The sequence below is a fragment of the Canis lupus genome, chromosome 35 (assembly GCF_048164855.1).
Source record: "Canis lupus baileyi chromosome 35, mCanLup2.hap1, whole genome shotgun sequence".
In the NCBI taxonomy this organism is placed as follows: Eukaryota; Metazoa; Chordata; class Mammalia; order Carnivora; family Canidae; genus Canis; species Canis lupus.
Window position 1 is genome coordinate 13,307,007 of NC_132872.1, and position 20,484 is coordinate 13,327,490.

The window sequence follows — 20,484 nt, forward strand, 5'->3', positions numbered from 1 at the left end:
CGCCTGCCTTTGGCCTGGGGCACGATCTTGGAGACCCGGGATCGAATCCCACGTCAGGCTCCCGGTGCATGGAGCCTGCTTCTCCCTCTGCCTATGTCTCTGCCTCTCTCTCTCTCTCTCTCTCTGTGACTATCATAAATAAATAAAAATTAAAAAAAAAAAGGAATTAATAAAAGTGGCTGTATGCATATGTGTTTTGAAAATTGGCCAGATATAAGATGACAATGGTGGAGAGGTTTTTCACTGTATACAAGTTCATTTGTTTTTATTTTAAGTCTTCAAATCACATAGAAGATTGAAAGATAAACCTAACATTAAAAAACATCCATTAAAAAATCCTTCTAATTAGTTATGATTTTATAGCTACAGACTTCTAATTTTATTTAAATTTTCAGATGATTTTACTTTGATTTAGCACCCTAGTACTCACACAGAGAAGTTACCTGAAAAAAATGGATTTTAATATGGCAAAAAAGTTGTATAAAGTAAATCTTAATTAATGAGCCAAATAACTAATGCTGCCCGTATATTTATAGCAGCATTATTTACAATAGCCAAGATATGTAAGTAACCTAAGTGTCCACTGATACATTAATGGATAAAGACAATGTAGCATGTGCATGTGCGTAAAGAATATTCTGGCCGTTATGTGTATACAGATAGAATATACTGTGTTTTCAATATATACATGTTATATTACACAATAGAGTATGACCCAGCCATTAAAAAAAAGGATGAAATCTTGCCATTTGTGACAACATGGGTGGACCTAGAAGGTCCATATTAAATCAGATCGAGAAAAACAAATACCATGTAATTTCACTTATGTGTGTAATCTGGAAAACAAATGAACAGACAAACAAGGAAACAAATTCATTAAATATAAAGAACAATCTAGTGGTTACCAGAGGGGAGAAGGTTGGGTAGATGGGCAAAACAGGTGAAGGAGATTAAGAGGTACAAACTTTCAGTTATAAAATAAATTAGTCATGGGGATAAAAAGGTACAGCATGGGGAATATAGTCAATAATACTGTAATAACTTTGATAACAGAGGATAACTACACTTATGGTAAGCATTTCATAAAGTATATAATTGTCAAATCCCTATGTTATATACCTGAAACTAACATAATATTGTATGTCAACAATACTTCAATAAAAATTTTAAAAAAATAAGACTTAATGCTGATCTTGAGAATAACTTAAGTAAAACACAAAAGTGAAGTTAAAAAAAAGTGGTTCCTCTTCATAAAATCTAATACATTATCTCTTTTTCATTGAAAACTTAAAATAAATACTATGCTTAAAAGCCAAAAGTATGATAAACAAGTAGTAAAGATTCCCTAGTGCTAAAGCTATAATGTACCATGCCATACATACAACATTATTTTATTAGGATAAAGATAGAGTAGTGACTCATTTATTTATGAATTTTCTATTTAAAATGGAAATCATGATCAGAGAATTTTAACCCTTCAAACCGATGTCATCATTCTGTTTATGCTTTACAATATGTGTTCACTCTCAAGAAAATTGTAATTGGTTTCCCCTAAAGTTTGGGAACTACCAAAATATTAAGAGCAATACGAGTTCAGAAGATAATACTAATTTCTTAAAAAATGATCATAAGTTCCTAGTACCTTTCCTTAATAAATTCTTATATAAATCAGGTTTCTTTATGACACCATTTCATGCTTTTGATACTATTGGTTGTTGCTGTTTCCACCTTTGCCATAAATCCTTAAATTCTGACTTGCAGAAAGTGGCAAAAAATTGAACCAAAAAGGATACAAGTTTCTTCATACACTTGGATAGTTGCCATGTCACCCTCCAATCGGATAATCTCTCCAACCAACTCACTGTGGCCCACTCTCACCAGCTCATACATGGCTGCACCGGCCATGTCACAGGCTGTAACCACTGAAAAGAACAAATGAGTTTTTAGTAACTTAAGACTCCGTGAATAGAGATAATTAAGATATCCAATTAATCCAATAATACATCTTTCTCATATATTCTTAAGAAAAAATGTATGAAACATATATCGTTTTATAAGAATATAAATTTTAGCATCTGATACAGAGGTAAACAAAATAAATTTGTTAGGCTAAAGTTTATTCATTTACATAACACACATGAAAATTATTTTCAAAAAGTCTTAAGTTCTATACAGTAAATTCTTACCTAGCAGCATTGAGGCACATTTTGATCAACTCAAGTTGCTATACTACATGGAATGATGGGATTTAGGAACAACATAAAACATTTTTAAACTAAAATTGGAACAAGAGCTTTAGCTAGTAGCATGGCAGAATCAGTTTGCTGTGTTGTTACCATTCCTTTGAGAAATAATATTTAAAATTACATCTTTACTTTGACTTCTAACACTTCATATTGGTGGTTCTTAAAGCTCTTCTGGGACAAGAACCCCTTTGATAAACTAATGACAGCTCTACCTAGAAAAACTCACATATGCATCTACAAAAGTTTTTTTCAGAGGCACCTTGTCTAGCTCAATCAGTAGAGCATGCAACTCCTGATCTCAGGGTTGTGAGATCAAGCCCCAAGTTGGGTGTAGAGATTACCTAAAAAATAAAACCTTAAAATTTTTTTTTCATAGACCTTTTAGCCTTTCATAAGGATGTTTATAATCAGTCATCACCACTGGGTGAAGTCCTGATTAAGAATTCTTATTTCTTATAAATTCTGAACCAGAATTTTTACTTACTATTTTAGATCATGTTGTCTAGTAAGTAAAAGTTATTTTTCTGGTAGGCAGGGAAAGTTGTACATTTTCAGATATGTGTAGGAATAACTCTATTACCTAATACATAGTTCTAATAAATGTATCAGAAGGCTGAATATTAAAAATATTCAAGTAGAAACCATTAAAGTATTAATATTCAATTAATGCGTTAGGACAATGAAGATTTGTTAATTTCATAAATATTTACCTCTACACCTACCATATAAGAATAATTAAGATGCACAGAAATGTCAGAGATGACTAAAATTTTATTTTACTATTTTTTAAGAGGGGGGTGGGCCAGAGGGAGAGGGAGAGAGAATCTCAAGCAGGCTCCCCACCACAGGGAGACTGACTCAGGGCTCAATCTCACAACCCTGAGATCATGACCTGAGCCCAAATCAAGAGTTCAACGCTCATGACTGAGCCTCCCAGATGTCTCTAAAATTTTAAATCATATTTCACAGGGCTGCCTTGGTGGCTCAGTCGGTTAAATGTCTGCCTTTAGCTCAGGTCATGATCCCAGGATCCTGGGACTGACTCCTGCATCCGGCTCTCTGCTCAGTGGAGGGCCTACTTCCTCCCTCTCCCTCTGCCTGCTGCTCTGCCTACTTATGTGTTTTCTCTGTTAAATAAATAAATAAAATCTTTTATTTTTTATTTTATTTTTTTGTATTTTTTTATTGGAGTTCGATTTGCCAACATATAGTGTAACACCCAGTGCTCATCCCAAATAAAATCTTTTTAAAAACCATATTTCAGAAGCTTAAAAATATGCCACTGCTCTATCATTTTATATTAAATACTTAAGAATAATAAGTTCTAGGAGTTTACTACAAGTTTCAAAGAAACATTTTTACCTAAACTCTTTTGATGGTATTCTTTGTCTTTTCCCTAAAAATTCTTGAGTGTAGCCTGTGTTTCCTAAAGATGCTTCAATCAAGGGGAAAATTGTTTCTCAAATGGCAAAAAAGATTGAAAACAGTGAGATGCATTTTTGCCAATAAGTTCAAGCTCAAACACCAAGTTCTAAGCTTTAGTAGAAGCTTCTTAGGGAGAAAATAAACACTGTGACTGACTGACTTTATTTGCATAAACACTGAAAAAGGGTCATCACCACTACTGTGAATAGAACAAAAAAAGACTATAGAATGAGGTTTATAAAAAGACATAAGGAAAAATATCCATGGCCTAAGGATTATAAATCAATGAGCAGATTTTACCTATGGAAAACTATAAATCATATTTTACAGTTAGATTAAAATGAATACTAGAATGAGATTTATCATTTAAAATGCAGTACTGCAAGTTTTGGCAGGATAAACAAAGTTTTTAACTGCTTTCTATTATTCTCACATCATAAAACTTCTTACCCACATATAACTAGTTATGAGATATCTAAAATAAGTGTTCAGAAGGATTTATATATGCAAAGAGCCAAGAATGATATTGTTGAGAAATGCTCTGAAAAAAATTATTTAAGGGCAAACTACATAAACATATATTTACTGAATGACTATTATCTGCAAGATATTATATACTAAAAGCTATGAACTTTATATTTACTGAATGACTATTATCTGCAAGATATTATATACTAAAAGCTATAAACTTTATATAGTCTTTTAAGCTTAGATTTCACACAAAAATTAAGACATCTAAAACTGAACACCAATTATACATTTACATAATAAACAGGGTATTACAAATTAGTGCCCAATAATTATTAAGGTAATGAATGCCAGAGAAGTTCTTATGATGGAGGTATTACCTCAATAACAACTAAGAAATCTTTTAGGGACAAACAGAACTTATATGGGTAAACAGATACCTGTGTATTTTACCTAAAATGCCTTGAAAAGACATTCATTTAAGTTAAGAGTCTTTACTATCGAGATTATTACATATTACTTACCAGGTCCTGAGACCCCATGCACATAACCAAATGTGCTTTCTTTATCTTCATCAAGTATTTTGGGTAGCTTGGAGAAATCCATCATGTTAATTTACCTATGGTTAAAAAAAATTATAGTTACAAACTCTAAAGCAAGAAAACTGACATAAGTAGTCAATGCCCATCATTGGTGTATTCTTGAGTTATCATTTCCTCAGAGTAAAATATAAAATTCTTAAAATTTGGTTAAAAGTGCCCTATTCCTGGAGGGTCTACAGTCATTAAAATTCAGAAGTACATATTTTTATGCAAAGTATTCCACAGAAAATAACAAGGACCATAAGAAACAACACGAAGTCTTTCCTATGGCTCATCCAGCCCCACGTCTTGTCCTCCCTGCCACTACCACTCTAACCTCCTCCCCAATTCCTCTTCCCCTTTATCATTCTGCATATACATACTGAACATCTTGCCTTTCTTAAAAACACATACATTCTGCACCAGGGTCTTTGTTATCCCCCTGCATGGAGTATTCTTTTTCCAGATAGCCATTCCTATAACTCCTTCAAGTCTTTACTCAAATGTTTCCTTCTGTGAGGTGCTTCTCTGGCCCCCTATTTATAATTGCAACATATCTCTTTTCTTCCCTGCTTTACTTTTCACCATTTCAATGAAAATTTTTTTATTGAGAAAATTTTTTTAATGTATTATCTGTCTTTATAATTTTTCTGGAAGCAATTTTCCTTCCTTTTTTTTTTAAAGCAGACCACAGAACCATTTAAGAAATTCAGTTCAACTTTACCTTATAGATGTGCAATCTCAAAAACCCAAAGAATGAGGGGCACCTGGGTGGTTCAGTGGGTTAAGTGCCTGCCTTTAGCTCAGTTCATGATCCCAGGTTCCTGGGATTGGGTCCTGTGTCTCACTGTGTCAGGCTCCCTGCTCAGTAGGGAGCCTGTTTCTCCCTCTGCCCCATCCCCACACAACCACTTGTGCTTGCATGTACTCTATATTTCAAATAAATAAATAAAATCTTTAAAAAAAAAAAAAAGAAAAGAAAAGAAAAGAAAAACCTCGGGTAGCCCGGGTGGCTTAGCAGTTTAGCACCACCTTCAGCCCAGGGCCTGATCCTGGAGACCCAGGATCAAGTCCCATGGGGGGCTCCCCACATAGAGCCTGCTTCTCCCTCTGCCTGTGTCTCTGCCTCTCTCTCTCTTTCTCGCTCATGAATAAGTAAATAAAATCTTAAAAAACAAAACAAACAAACAAACAAAAAAAAACCTCCAAAGAATGAACTATTCAAGTCCAAACAGAAAATTGGTTGCAGGGATGCCTGGATGTCTCAGTGGTTAAGCGTCTGCCTTTGGTTCACGGTGTGATCCTGGGATCCAGGATAGAGTCCCACATCGGAGTCCCACATCAGGCTCCTTGCATGGAGCCTGTTTCTCCCTCTGTCTGTCTCTGCTTCTCTTTCTCTGTGTCTGTCATGAATAAATAAAATCTTTAAAAAAAAAAAAAAAAAGAAAGAAAATTGGTTGCAGATCCCAAAGTAGAAAGTTCATTTTTTTATTGCTGGTCTAATTTAATAATTATTGGCAACTGAATAAGTGAGATAAAATACATGTACATATAAAAAGCTAATAATGTCCACAAACAAGGTAAGGATAACAGATTAATAAGTAATAAAGTATCAAACAATACACATTTATTTACTAAAGGAATAGAGATCAGAATGTTTAGGGAAGACTTCTTGAAGGTCATGTAGAATTAGCATAAACTAAGGAAAGATGACAGGAAAGGCATTCCAGGTAAGGGAAATAACATGAACAAAAGAATGGAAAAAAAAAAAAAAAGAATGGAAATAAAATTTTCAGGAACAGTTAAAAGACCAGTCTGACTGGAATAAAAGTGAAAAATAAGAATGCAAAGGTAGAGAGAAACTAATATGTGGGTCTTGAAATGAATGCTAAGTGGACTTTAGCCTATAAACAACATGAAACAATCAAGGGAGAAGTGTTATGAGAATTGTTAATTCATCTAACAGATTAAAATAGGAGAGGGAATGCAGGCCAAAATACATTGAAAAGTTCTGGAAGTAGTTATGGCTTGAGTGTCAATGGTTTTCAATTTATTAAATGTTTATTAAGCTCCTATCCTGAAAAGACACTGTGTTGAATTTAGGGAATAAGGATTGTGAATAAAAGGAGCTATCACTGGCTTTAGACAAATGTAGTATATAGCAAAATGACTTTAGTATTCAAAATGACAACACACCGAGAACAGAGGAGAAATTGATTCAGATGTGGGAGAAGTGCAAACCAATGTGTAGGCTAAGGGGAACAGGTAGCTGGAAATTAAGTTTTGAGGCTGATGAGTTGAGTCTAGATAGAAGGAAGACAGAAAGAAAAAGGAAAAACAAACCTTGAGCTTTGGGGTTTAATTCAGGCAGGGTTGAGTAGTTGAGTAGTGTTTTTGTCTTTCTGGAGCCACTGAAGGATCACTATGGAAACATATTCTCCAAGGGACAAAATTTGTAATCCATTAACCAAGATATCAAAGAATTAGGAAGGGGAGTGTAACAATGAATTCTTTAACAGTGGAGTTCTGGTTTGATACACTCTGTGGCTGCAGAAGCGGAATGGTGGATAGGGCAAACAAGGAAGAACGGAGTGATTAAAGAAACAGGTATGCATGAAAACAAAGATGAAAACCACATGGAAATATAGGAGAGTTTGCAAGTAAGAGAAATATGACCAAAGAGGCAAGAAAAGTACCAAGAACTTAAAGATGGCATCAGTTGTAAGGTAGAGACTGTCAGGCTGGTAATTTATTGATAAAGGTAGGGAATATTTATATCCATTGGAAACAATGGAATTGAATTAGAAAGAGATACAGATTTTTGTATTCTCAATTGGAAAATTTAGTTGGAAGAAGGGTAGTTGAGGGAGGAAGTAAAGAAAAGGGGAAATTGGTTTACTAGGATTTTCCAGCTGTCCAAAGATGCAGTAGATGGGACTGTTAAGTAAGCAGGTATGGGACTGGAATAGAAAAAGAACAAGTTTTTCTAATAACTACTTTAGATAATGAGAAAAAATGAAGTTCAAAGACAAACATTTATTTGGGAAATGGGTTGGGCAAAGTCTTCAAAGGAGCAGTGAACAAACGAGGTCAGATTTTAATCTTCAAAAAAGAAATTTTCAAAATCAAAAGAGAATTTGATAATCATAGTGTAACTTCTTCCTCAAATATGGGTATTTCCTAAGAACAAGCATGATACATGGTCACCTGCCATGGAAATAGCACAAAATTTTGAGTTAGCAGACTTTGGACACTCTCTAGTTCTACCAGTGACATGCTGCAGGAAAATCTGGACAAATCAAAATCTCTTTGTATCTTCATTTGAAAAGTAAGAATAATGCTAATACCTACCCCATAGTTGTGACTGAATTACTAACTTGTTCAATGTTCCTTGTGAAAAGTAAAATGCTTATAAGGATTTCATCTGTAACACCACTATTTGGACAGGGCTTCAATTTAGAAAAAGCCATTCTATTTTCAAAAATCTCCTCTTAGTGTCTTATATGCCACATAAATCTACTTTCCATTGCTTCTATCCTCTGGCCCTATTTCTTCCAAATGCTGTAGCCACAAACAGTATGTCCTTCTCCCAAGGAAATTCTCTGTAATGCCTTTAACTTTCCAAGGATTTTTTTCAGATCTTTCTCTCCTGAGGCTACTTTTTCCTGGAAGGATTCATGATCTCAATGTTTCTTTTATTTGTTATTTTAAAAATATTTTATTTGAGAGCATGTGCCAGTGGAGGACACTGGAATGGAGATGAAGAGAGGGACAGACTCTGCCCTGAGCCAGAACCTGACTTGGGCCAATCTTACGACCCTCAGAACATAGAGCTGAATGCTCAATGGACTGCGCCACCCAGGTGCCCCTCAATGTTTCTTTTAAAGCAGAATAAAATAAAAAATAGTATTTTAAATGTTACATGAGTAAGTACTGAAGAGTACCATTTCATCTGTCAGGCTGCTTATTTTATTGAAACAGAGACCAAGGATTAGAGTCAGACAGATTGTTTGAATTTATAAATTGTGTCCTCCGGCAAATCAAATTCTTTCAAACTTTTGAACCTCAGTTCCATCTGTTAAATCTAATAGGGTTGTTGCATGCCACCTAAAAGTAAGCCTAACAGAAAATAGTGAGGACTACTAACTTTATTCTGTTAATGCAAGCTAATCTTGTCTAATTTCTAAAAAGCATCTAGTATATTTTCACCTTACTACTTGAACCAAATATAATCACTTGTCTAGTTTTTTTCCTTAACTATTATGTATAATATTTTACTGTAACTTTTTAACTAAATGGATTTTAAGCATGGATGATCTGACAGGTGCTTTGTGTTACAGGTTGAAGATATAAACTATAATGAAGTAATGAGACACAGTCTCTCCCCCAAGGAGCTTCTGGCTTGATGGGATATAAAGGCAAACAGCTAGTTAAGAGTGACACATGTGCTCTCAGAGGAGCTGAGCAGCTGATCTGGAAGGGCATAAAGTGAAGGCATGAAACCTGGGCTTGGCGAGGACAGGAATGAGTTAGAAAAGGTAAGTAGAGACTTGTAGGATGAACAAGGAGACATTAGAATATACACTAGGGCTTCTTCATAGATGATTCCAATCTTCCAGGGTTCCTTAAGGTATTTTGGAGAGGTCATGAGGCAATACAGGTGTCTCTTCCGAATTTTAAAAACAAGTATTTACATATGTTCCCTTTAAAACAACAGTGAGGGGATGCTTGGGTGGCTCAGCGGTTGTTGAGCGGTTGAGCTTTTGCCTTCGGTTTAGGGCACGATCCTGGGATTGGGCTCCCTGCAAGGAGCCTGTTTCTCCCTCTGCCTATGTCTCTGTCCGCGCCCCCCACCCCCCGGCCCCCTCTCTCTGTGTCTTTCATGAGTAAATAAATCAATCTTAAAAAAAAAAAATGAAAAAAAAAGTGATAACCTCCAAATGTATGAGCAATGATCAGTGGAAATCAAAGGGTTTATTTATGCTTCAGCTGCCTTGTGGGTTTATCACTCAGCTGAATAATCCTAGCCACCATGGAAACTAATAGATTTTGTGGTTTTTAACTTTTTTATTTTTAGGCATATATTATTTATGACAAAGACAGCAGTAATTAGAAACAGTGACATCAAACTAATAGAATTAGAAGCCTAAATAGTAAGTCCATAAATTTAGGGTGCTTTCACAAGATCCACAAATCTGTATTTATCTGATTAATATTCTTATATAGCAAATCAAGATTCTACTTTTTAAAAGTCAGTATAAAGAGGAAAAATATATGATAACAATTATGTGCAATTTAGCCTTTTCTACTCCATTATGTTATATGGAGAGAAGTGGTTGCAAATATATCCTCAATCCAACTCTTGATACATTTTTCAGGACAAAATAAGAAAATTATGAAAACATGAGTTTTTAAAGTATAAAATGCAGGAATTCTCAGGACTGTTGTCCATTTTTGATGTTTTAACACAGTCAAATTTTAATCTCGGCTCCACAACTCAGACCTTTCGGCTTGCTGTGCCCCAGCTTGTAAAGTGCTTCCTCACACCCATGAATAGTCCCCTGCTCCCACTGTCCTTCATCCTCAATGTTCTTACCCTGTTTTTCTTCACAGCACTTATAACTAACCACCTGAAATGATATAATTTTTCTTTTTAATTCACTTTTTTACTATCTGGATCACTCCCTACAATGCAAGTTTCATGACGGCAAAGAAAACAGTGCCCAGGCAAAGAAAATAAGCACTCAGTGAATAGTTAATAACTTCATATCCACTAATACCACTTCCATTTTACACATAGGAAACCCAAGGAATAGAGATTTAAGTAACTTTGTCCACAATCAAAAAATTGGCGAGGAGTAAAGTTAGGATTTGAACCTCAGCAGTTTGACTCCAATGCCTACTATGCTTATTAAGCCCTGCACTCTCTATCTCAATTAATATGCTGATTTATATTTTTTGCATCTAAATAGTCCTACAGGGTAGGAAGGACAGTCTCAGCCTCCAAGCAAGAGTATTATCAAATTAGAAAGGAGATGCAGCATCCAGATTCCCCTTCAAGAAAGGACAGGGGAGTGTCGTCAGCATCAGCAGAGAGCTAGCAGCTGTCAGCCCTTCACCACTGATCTCAGGTGCAGAGTGCTGGTTGGCCCACATTCACATCCATCACAGGGCAACCTGCACCCCATAACAGAGCAAATTGGAGATATAAAGACCCGTCATGTCAACTGGGTGTGGGATACTCTCACAAGTAATACTCACTCCAGATCTCCTCACAGGGTCAGCTAATAAGGCTTTTCCAGGCCTGAATTGCATTTCAACTTCTTTGCCCAATTTGGCATCTGCTTCCTTCTTTTCACATGTGTTGATCCCCAACAAACATCTTATACAATAGACTCTTTCTTGGCATCTGATTCCAGAGAACCCTAAATGCTCAACTAATGAATAAAGTGAATAATTACTTCCTGGGTAACTGAAACTCAGACTCACACTTGAACCACAATGATCTTTGGCCTGTTTTCTTAGTTATCTTGTAACTAGTTATTCTGCTAATGGGGAAAGAAATACAAAAGTGGCTTTAGAAAAGCAGGGCACTTAGGACAATGCTTGGGGTAAGTCAAGCAGCTAACATAGAGATCAGGTCCCCATACAACCAAAGCCTTAGTTTTTTCTTTTTCTTTTTTTTTTTTTTTTTTTTTAAGATTTTATTTATTCATTCATGAGAGACAGAGAGAGAGAGAGAGGCAGAGACACAGGCAGAGGGAGAAGCAGGCTCCACGCAAGAGGCCTGATGTGGGACTTGATCCAGGGACTCCAGGACCACGCCCTGAGCCAAAGGCAGGTGCTAAACCGCTGAGCCACCCAGAGGTCCCCGAAAGCCTTAGTTTTTTCAAGGAACTTGCTTTGTGTCCTTCAACATAAATCTTAGATAGTACCCATCATCAGTAGTCATAAGAGAAGAAATCTGAATTAAGAGTTTATTTCACTTCTAAAGTACTATATTCTGATAGAATTAGAAAATACGTTTTCCAGGTCCAGAAGTTTTTGGCTCCAACTCATTTAACATTAAACACTTTGAGAAACTTCCATGCACTGGTTGAAGGTAATGGGCTGTTTTGAACACTAAATTTTCAATTTCCACAGCAATGAGATAAGGGTTTCCATTGTACTTCCAAAACTTTTTCACCAAAGCATCCAATAAATACCCACCATCTCCTCCCAATCTTGAGAGAGAACAGGATGTTACAGTAGTCTACTGTAAAGAGGGAAATTTCTTTTTTTTTCTTTTAAGAGAGAGAGAGAACACATGCACTTGAGTGAGCCAGGAGTTGGGGGAGGGGGGGAGTGCAGAGCACAGAGAGAAGAGGGTTGGAGAGAGAATTTTAAACAGGCTCCCAGCTCAGCACTGAGCCAGACATGGGGCTCCATCTCAAGATCCTTAGATCATGACCTGAGCTGAAATCAAGAGTTGGACGCTTAACCAACTGAGCTACCCAAGTGCCCCCCAGGGTAATTTCTTTGTATGCTCTTGTACATTCTCTTAATCAAAGCAAGTTTTGTACTCTATTATATATAATATCTGTTTTACAAAATAACTATAAAAGTGCTTTCTTCCCACAAACAAAAATTATTCATTAGATAGAATAATAGTAACAATCATTGAATACAGCTGAGCATATAAGGGTATGATAAGCATGGTCACACAACATCTTACTTTGTATCCATTAATCATCCTTCATTGTTATCTATGAAAATAAAAATACTCCACACCAAAATTTTGTTTCATTATTTAATGCTTATGCCTTTATGTGAAAAAGCATAGGCTTTTAAAGATGTGTAAGACAACATCCCAAAACATTTTAACCTGAAATAAGCAAATGATATTGCAAGTTCCATTACTCTGAAAGTTAATCTTATCCCAAATCTCCATAATATCCAAAATAACATAGGATTTCATGCTATAGTTTTATATGCTATTTAATAACTGTTTCCTATTAATATACAACCCATTCTTGTTGTCTTCCATCATTTAAAAAATAAAAGCATGATACCTACTTTAAAAACAATTGCTTTTATCAAAACAATGTGGTATATATAGCTGCACTCATACAGAAATCAACTCAATGATTATATAAAAACTTTGCCTTTACTTGCTTGATTCCTACTTTGAGGATAAAAAGCAAATGCAATTTACAACTAGGATTCCTATAGTCACAAACTGTAGGGTTTTCCACCCATATTTGTGAAAAATTAACAACAAAATCCTGCTGTAGAAGGTGAGCACAGGCAACCATCTGATCTCATGAGTCATCAGTCTCCCCTCCAACATTTGCCACTGCAGAACACTGCAGTGGCAAATTACAACACCGGAGGCCCAGTTCTGTTTCTTCCATTTTACAAGATCCTCTCTAAATTGCTACTGGTTGACACACTATACCTGGTAATTTCATCATTCCAGAAATAATGGGGGCTTTGGGGGCAGGTATGAGGTGTTATATAAGAGCTAAATACCAAAGTTTCAAGACAATATTATTTACATATAAAATCCTGGGGCACTTAATTTTGTACACAGTTTACCTTCTTAGAAAAAGGCATCATAAATCTGTTTGATATTCTTATGGTTGGCCAAAAAGTTATAGAATAAGTAGAATTCCAGCTAATGACATTTCCTTGTATTTAGAGAATATAGTACTATATCATGTTGTAAAACACTTCCCTGTTTTTTTTTTTTTTAATCTACCCACTTAGCAACTCGATTAGAAAGGTTTATATAGCAGATGACTATGTATAACTAGTTTCTCATTTTTATCTTGTCAACAAAACCCTAAATTGGCTCCAATTTTGGTAAGCCCATCAAGGTAATTCCAGTTTCTCTGAGAGTAACTGTTTTGGAAATGAGCATGTAATGATGTTCTAACCAATAACAGGTATGGGAAAGTCTGCTCCAGGCAAAGCTTGTGGAAATAATTTATTTAGTCTTTTAAATAAAACAAGCCATGAGAAACACTTTTTTTTTGTGTTCATCTGCATGGGATGTACAGCCAACTTGGGACCTTGTAGGGAGCTAATCTAAGCAGACAGGCCACCTTGCATCTGGGTCCTTGTTGCTTTCACTGGTCTACTAAATTAACCAATATAACAAGAAAGCAAAGAGTTTCAAGAAGAAACTTTGTATGTCATATTCATATTTCATATTGCTATTTAAAAAAAGAAGAATGGGGATGCCTTGGTTGCTCAGTGGGTTAAGCATCTGACTCTTGATTTCAACTCAGGTCTTGGTCTCAGGATCGTGAATTCAAGCTCTGCACGGAGTTTCATGTTGGGCATGGAGCCTACTTAAAAATAAATAAATAGACCAAAAGGTTAAGAATAAAGGCAAACATAAGGTCATTACTTAAATAGTTTATAAAAATTACTGAGGTGGACAATAAGGAAATGTGTGGACAAAAGTGGGAACCAAAGAGTACAGAAGTATAGGAAAATCACAGATGGCAAACTGGACTAACAAAAGCAGGAAAAAATTATTCCTATTGGAATATAACTTTTTGAGGACAAGTATACATATACTCCTCCATTTATCAAAAATAAAGGCATTCCTGTAAAAGAGATAGTAAATATAAAAGCTAGAGTGGACACTTAAATGGCCACAGAATTCAAACTGTATCAGCTACATACACTCTAGGTTTTTTGACAGGCTTGACCATGAACAATTTTTAGAGCATTTCTAGACATCCACATGCAGAAGAATGAAACTAGACCACTCTCTTTCACCATACACAAAGATAAACTCAAAATGGATGAAAGATCTAAATGTGAGACAAGATTCCATCAAAATCCTAGAGAAGAACACAGGCAACACCCTTTTTGAACTCGGCCATAGTAACTTCTTGCAAGATACATCCACGAAGGCAAAAGAAACAAAAGCAAAAATGAACTATTGGGACTTCATCAAGATAAGAAGCTTTTGCACAGCAAAGGATACAGTCAACAAAACTCAAAGACAACCTACAGAATGGGAGAAGATATTTGCAAATGACATATCAGATAAAGGGCTAGTTTCCAAGATCTATAAAGAACTTATTTAACTCAACACCAAAGAAACAATCCAATCATGAAATGGGCAAAAGACATGAACAGAAATCTCACGGAGGAAGACATAGACATGGCCAACATGCATATGAGAAAATGCTCTGCATCACTTGCCATCAGGGAAATACAAATCAAAACCACAATGAGATACCACCTCACACCAGTGAGAATGGGGAAAATTAACAAGGCAGGAAACCACAAATGTTGGAGAGGATGCGGAGAAAAGGGAACCCTCTTACACTGTTGGTGGGAATGGGAACTGGTGCAGCCACTCTGGAAAACTGTGTGGAGGTTCCTCAAACAGTTAAAAATATACCTGCCCTACGACCCAGCAATTGCACTGTTGGGGATTTACCCCAAAGATACAAATGCAATGAAACGCCGGGACACCTGCACCCCGATGTTTCTAGCAGCAATGGCCACGATAGCCAAACTGTGGAAGGAGCCTCGGTGTCCAACGAAAGATGAATGGATAAAGAAGATGTGGTTTATGTATACAATGGAATATTACTCAGCTATTAGAAATGACAAATACCCACCATTTGCTTCAACGTGGATGGAACTGGAGGGTATTATGCTGAGTGAAGTAAGTCAGTCAGTGAAGGACAAACATTATATGTTCTCATTCATTTGGGGAATATAAATAATAGTGAAAGGGAATATAAGGGAAGGGAGAAGAAATGTGTGGGAAATATCAGAAAGGGAGACAGAACGTAAAGACTGCTAACTCTGGGAAACGAACTAGGGGTGGTGGAAGGGGAGAAGGGCGGGGGGTGGGAGTGAATGGGTGACGGGCACTGGGGGTTATTCTATATGTTAGTAAATTGAACACCAATAAAAAAAAAAAAGGAAAAAACAACAACAACAACAAAAAATTTTTAGAGCATTTCTAGAAAATAAGCAATTAAATTCCTTTCGCTTCAAATTTTTATAAGTAAAATTGTACTATTTTGAGTGTGATAGTCCAAAATTTTAGCTAAAAAACAAAATATTGCATTTACTGTATAAGTTCTATGGTATGAATTTATAGGCTAGAAACCTATGATCAATGGTAAGCCATTATATGAATGTATTTGAGTATTTCTGCTTCCAAGGAGCACTCCCTCCAGAAAGCAAAGTGCCTTGCACAGAAGTAACTTGATAAAATGTCTGAAATTAAAAAGATAATATCAACTACTACTCATTACGCACATATTACACTCCAGGCATTATGTTAAAAATGGACATATCTCATTTAACACTTAACGAGAGTCTTACGACATTGGTGTTGTTTGATTAGGAAGCAGTTTTGGAGACTTAAGCCACCCACTCAAGATGACAGAATTATAAAGTGGTAAAGCCTAGATTTAGTCTGATTTTAACACCTAAGCATTTTACAACAAATAATTCAAAGGATCTTATTTTAGCCAATAGCTCTATTACCTTTTCTTTTTAAAACCAAGAGTGCTTGTTTTTCATTAGTAACTGACTGTATGTTAGAATTACAAAGGTTGGGGCACCTGGGTGGCTCAGTGGTTGGGGGGTCTGCCTTTGGCTCAGGTCGTGATCCCGGGATCCTGGGATGGAGTCCCGTATCAGGCTTTCCGCAGGGACCTGCTTCTCCCTTTGTCTAGGTCTCTGCCTCTCTCTCTCTCTCTGTCCCTCATGAATAAATGAATAAAATTAAAAACAATCACAAAGGTTAATATGAAGGCAAAAGGGAAGAGATTAAAAAAAAAAAAGGGTGACAGATCACTCACAAACTAAAGTATAAGTAGTAGAACAACCAAGAATTGACTGCTCCTAAAATATCCATCTCCTTAAAAAACTAAGATTCTCTCTCTCTTTTTTTTTTTTTAAATTAAGATTTATCTACTTATTTGAGAGAGAGAACCGTTAGGGAGGGCAGGGAAAGAAGGAGAAGGAGAAAGGGAGAGAAACAGACTCCTTACTGAGCACAAAGGCCAACATGGAGTTTGATTCCACCATCCCAAGATCATGACCTGAGCCAAAATCAAGTTGGATGCTTAACCAACTGAGCCATCCATGTGTCCCAAAAAACCAGGATTCATAAAGAACAGTACATAATGCCATATTTTATTAATGACAAGCTTTAAAATACTAACCTAACGAATTCATTATAATAGCGGAAGGAAGGAAGGAAGGAAGGAAAACTATCAATGAAGTGTACAATAAAGGGGCACATCTAATTGGAAAATGAGTATCTTTGGAGCAAATGAGAATATTAATGAAAACAGACCCAATTTTGCAACTGTTAATAACAAATAGTAGTAGAAAACTTGCTGGTTAATTGACTATAATAAATTTGGAACAATGAAGCTACATATGTAGTACCTGAGTGAGAAATTCCTCTTATTTTTCTTATTTCTTAGATAAACTGGAGTGTAATAAAGTCCCTTGGTTTATATCCTAACTTTTTTAGGATGTAAAAGCCAAGAAGAGAGTCAAATGATATAAATATAGTAAAAAAAAAGGGATCCCTGGGTGGCGCAGCGGTTTGGCGCCTGCCTTTGGCCCAGGGCGCGATCCTGGAGACCCGGGATCGAATCCCACGTCAGGCTCCCGGTGCATGGAGCCTGCTTCTTCCTCTGCCTATGTCTCTGCCTCTCTCTGCCTCTGTGTGTGTGTGTGACTGTCATAAATAAATAAAAATAAAAATAAAATATAGTAAAAAAAAAAGCATTTATTACATACTTTTCTTTAAAATTTATTTTCAAAAGCAAAATGCTTACCATTTTTAAAATACTCAAAGGAAAGTCTCATTTCTTAAATAGACTTATTTCCTCACAAATAATCTTTGACATACTTGTAATTAATACTATAATACATTTTCACATATTGTTATTTGTAAGTATCATCTTAAACTATTTCATTAAAGAGATACCATAGCTTGCCTAATAATTCTCCTTACTGGGTACTGAGACAGCTTCCCATTTTTTGCTATTCTTATCCTTTATACTTTGTTAGTATACTTTTATTGATTTTTAACTTACTGAGTGAGTAGGAGAAGCCAAACTAAGGCAACCAACTAAGTATCCACAAGGATACTCTTTATGCTAATTTCTCATAGCAGCAATTCTTATACATACACACTCCCATCTGGAAGTGATATCATATTTCATCTAATCTAAGATACTATCAATTATAACATACTCTTCTATTACACTCAAAAAATTACAGGACAGACATTAATTTCACAGTTGTTAAAATACAGGGCAAAAAAGTATTTCCTAGAAGCAATAATATATGGTATTAGACTAAATACAGTACAATAATATTTATACAGGAGGCCAGACTTGGCAACCTTCATTAGAATAAAGACTAAGAAATAGAAAAATAGACTTCTAAACTGCTAAAATGACAATCTACAGGTTTCAAGAAACCTTCATATTGTCTTACTGACACAACTTATGCACAAGTAAAAATTATTACATAATATTTTAGATCACTGAAGATTAAAAGCAACAAAATACCAAAAATTAGAATTATCTTTAAGATCTAACAACAAAATGAAGTATTCGTTTATTTGAAATCCTATACTCTACCTTCCAAACTCCAATGTATTTAATAATAATAATGAAATTTCTTTTGTTAAAAAGTCTGCAAGACCAAGTTCACAGTATAAAACACTGTCCTTAGAAAATTTTCTTCTGAAAGGATCCTTAACCTTCATGGCCTTTGAGCGCTGTCAGTGGCTTTTTTGGCTTTTCTTTTTTTTTTTTAAGATTTTATTTATTTATTCATGAGAAACAGAGAGAGAGAGAGAGAGAGAGAGAGAGAGAGAGGCAGAGACACAGGCAGAGGGAGAAGCAGGCTCCATGCAGGGAGCCTGACGTGGGACTCGATCCCGGGATTCCAGGATCATGCCCTGGGCCAAGGTAGGTACTAAACTGCTGAGCCACCCACGGATCTCCTTTTTCAGCTTTTGGATAGTTGTCTCACATAAACTGCTGACAGAGTGACTATACCAATTTAAAAAAAATGTCAGCAGTCATGTATGAGAATTTTCCCCTTCCAAAGTAATCAACCTAGAAATTTTGCTACTTAAAAAAAACAAAAACGAAAACAAAAACAAAACAAAAAACAAAAACAAAAAAAACTCTTGCTCAAAATACTTAGAATCTTCTCTTGAAAACTGCCTACAATTACCATATCACTTTTTTCAATGTTAATGAGAAATTTTCTGGATTGCTTTGCAAAGCAAATATATCACAAACAGCCAAAGTGGCCAAATATAAGCAAAACACATATCTGAGAACAATGTACTTAGGAGAGTCAGCATCAACAGTGTTGCAGTAAAAATGCAATACAAATTGCATTTGTATTTAATACATCTGCATTGCATTTAATACAAATTGTATTTGTATTAGAAAGTGATATTTATATATTCAAATGTCCTGTCATTTACTTCATGGATGGAATAGAAGAGATAGAAGGTTTACAAACTGTGCAGACACATTAGCCTAATGTTTAAAAGAAGTATCATCATAAACAGTTTCACCTTCAACTCAGGAATTCATAAAATCTCTGCAATGAAAATATTACCTAGAGAATAAAGAATGCACAGAAGTGGGGAAAAATGCTGCCTAATATAGGTGACAAAACACTTCACAACATGGATATAAAGGTATGACTTTAGTCAAAAGTTCATAGACATTTCCAATTCAGAGGGCAGGAAGTCTGCATTTCTAATGGTTTGTCTAGTATTCCATGATTAACTAACGACCAGGGTTTATTTAAGTAAAGTGGCTGTGGGGAGAAAAGGATTTAACCAGAGACAGAAATTTTCAACAGTATGGTTTGCTAAGGAATTAACTTCCAGTTCCTCCTGGGACATGCTCACAGTCTTCAATATTGTTCTTTGTCATACTTGTTACTATAGTCATTAAAAATCTGTGAACAGAGTTGTTCATTGTTCGTCTCCACCACCAGATTGTAAATGCCAGGGAAACAGGGACCATACCTGTTTCATTCGTTGAGTACTCCAATTACATAGTAAAGCCCCCTGACACATAGTAGGCAATTACTAAATATTGCTCAGTAACAATATTGGCAAAGGTTGTGTGGGAAATAAGCATGCTCAACCACTAAGTGAAAATTGATATAACCCCTTTCAGGTGCACCGATACACATTTTGGCCTAATGCCCAAAGGCCAAGATCTAAAAAAACCAATATAGCTGACACCAAAACTGAAACCAAATATCATCCCCATGGAATGACCATCCAATATAAAAACTTTTGTTATATAAAAACTTTTAACCTGCTCAGCAGGTTATTCTCTGCCTTCGGCTCTGGTCGTCCCAGAGTCCTGGGATTGAGCCCCACATTGGGCTCCCTGCTCAGCAGGGAGCCTGCTTCTCCCTGTACCTATATCTCTTCCCCTGCTTGTGCTCTCACTTGTCTCTCTCTCAAATAAATAAAATTTTAAAAAACAAAAACAACAACTAGGAAGGCACATGATGAGATGAGCACCAGGTATTATATGTTGGCAAATTGAATTTAAATATTAAAAACAAAAACAAAAACAAAAAATAAAAAAAGAAAGTTAGAAGTTGAAAATCTTGAAATTTTAATGGCTAAAGGCTACTAATGTTAGAACACCAACCAAATCATTCCACAAAGAATAGATAAAAATCTCTATTGTTCTGCCTGGCACTACTACTTAAAATTCTAT

General features: G+C 35.7%; 1 protein-coding gene and 1 long non-coding RNA gene across 6 annotated transcripts in view; one reads left to right on the top strand and one right to left on the bottom strand.

Annotated features, from left to right (window-relative positions):
* Positions 1-20,484, bottom strand: part of ATP6V1A (ATPase H+ transporting V1 subunit A) — a 65,545-nt gene that overhangs the window by 30,270 nt on the left and 14,791 nt on the right. For 4 of the 5 annotated variants that reach the window (XM_072811682.1, XM_072811678.1, XM_072811679.1 and 1 more), the window contains exons 2-3: positions 4,664-4,758; positions 1,794-1,922 (exon numbers count right to left, since the gene is read on the bottom strand). In XM_072811682.1, the coding sequence (XP_072667783.1) occupies positions 1,794-1,922; positions 4,664-4,748 (214 nt within the window). In that variant the 5' untranslated portion in view covers positions 4,749-4,758. Of the gene's footprint in view, positions 1-1,793; positions 1,923-4,663; positions 4,759-10,981; positions 11,100-20,484 lie in introns of those variants that run through there. The other variant, XM_072811681.1, reaches the window with a different exon arrangement.
* On the top strand, positions 7,197-15,075 carry LOC140624769 (uncharacterized). The gene is made up of 3 exons (XR_012024227.1): positions 7,197-7,327; positions 9,061-9,258; positions 13,993-15,075. It is a non-coding gene; the product is annotated as an uncharacterized lncRNA (long non-coding RNA).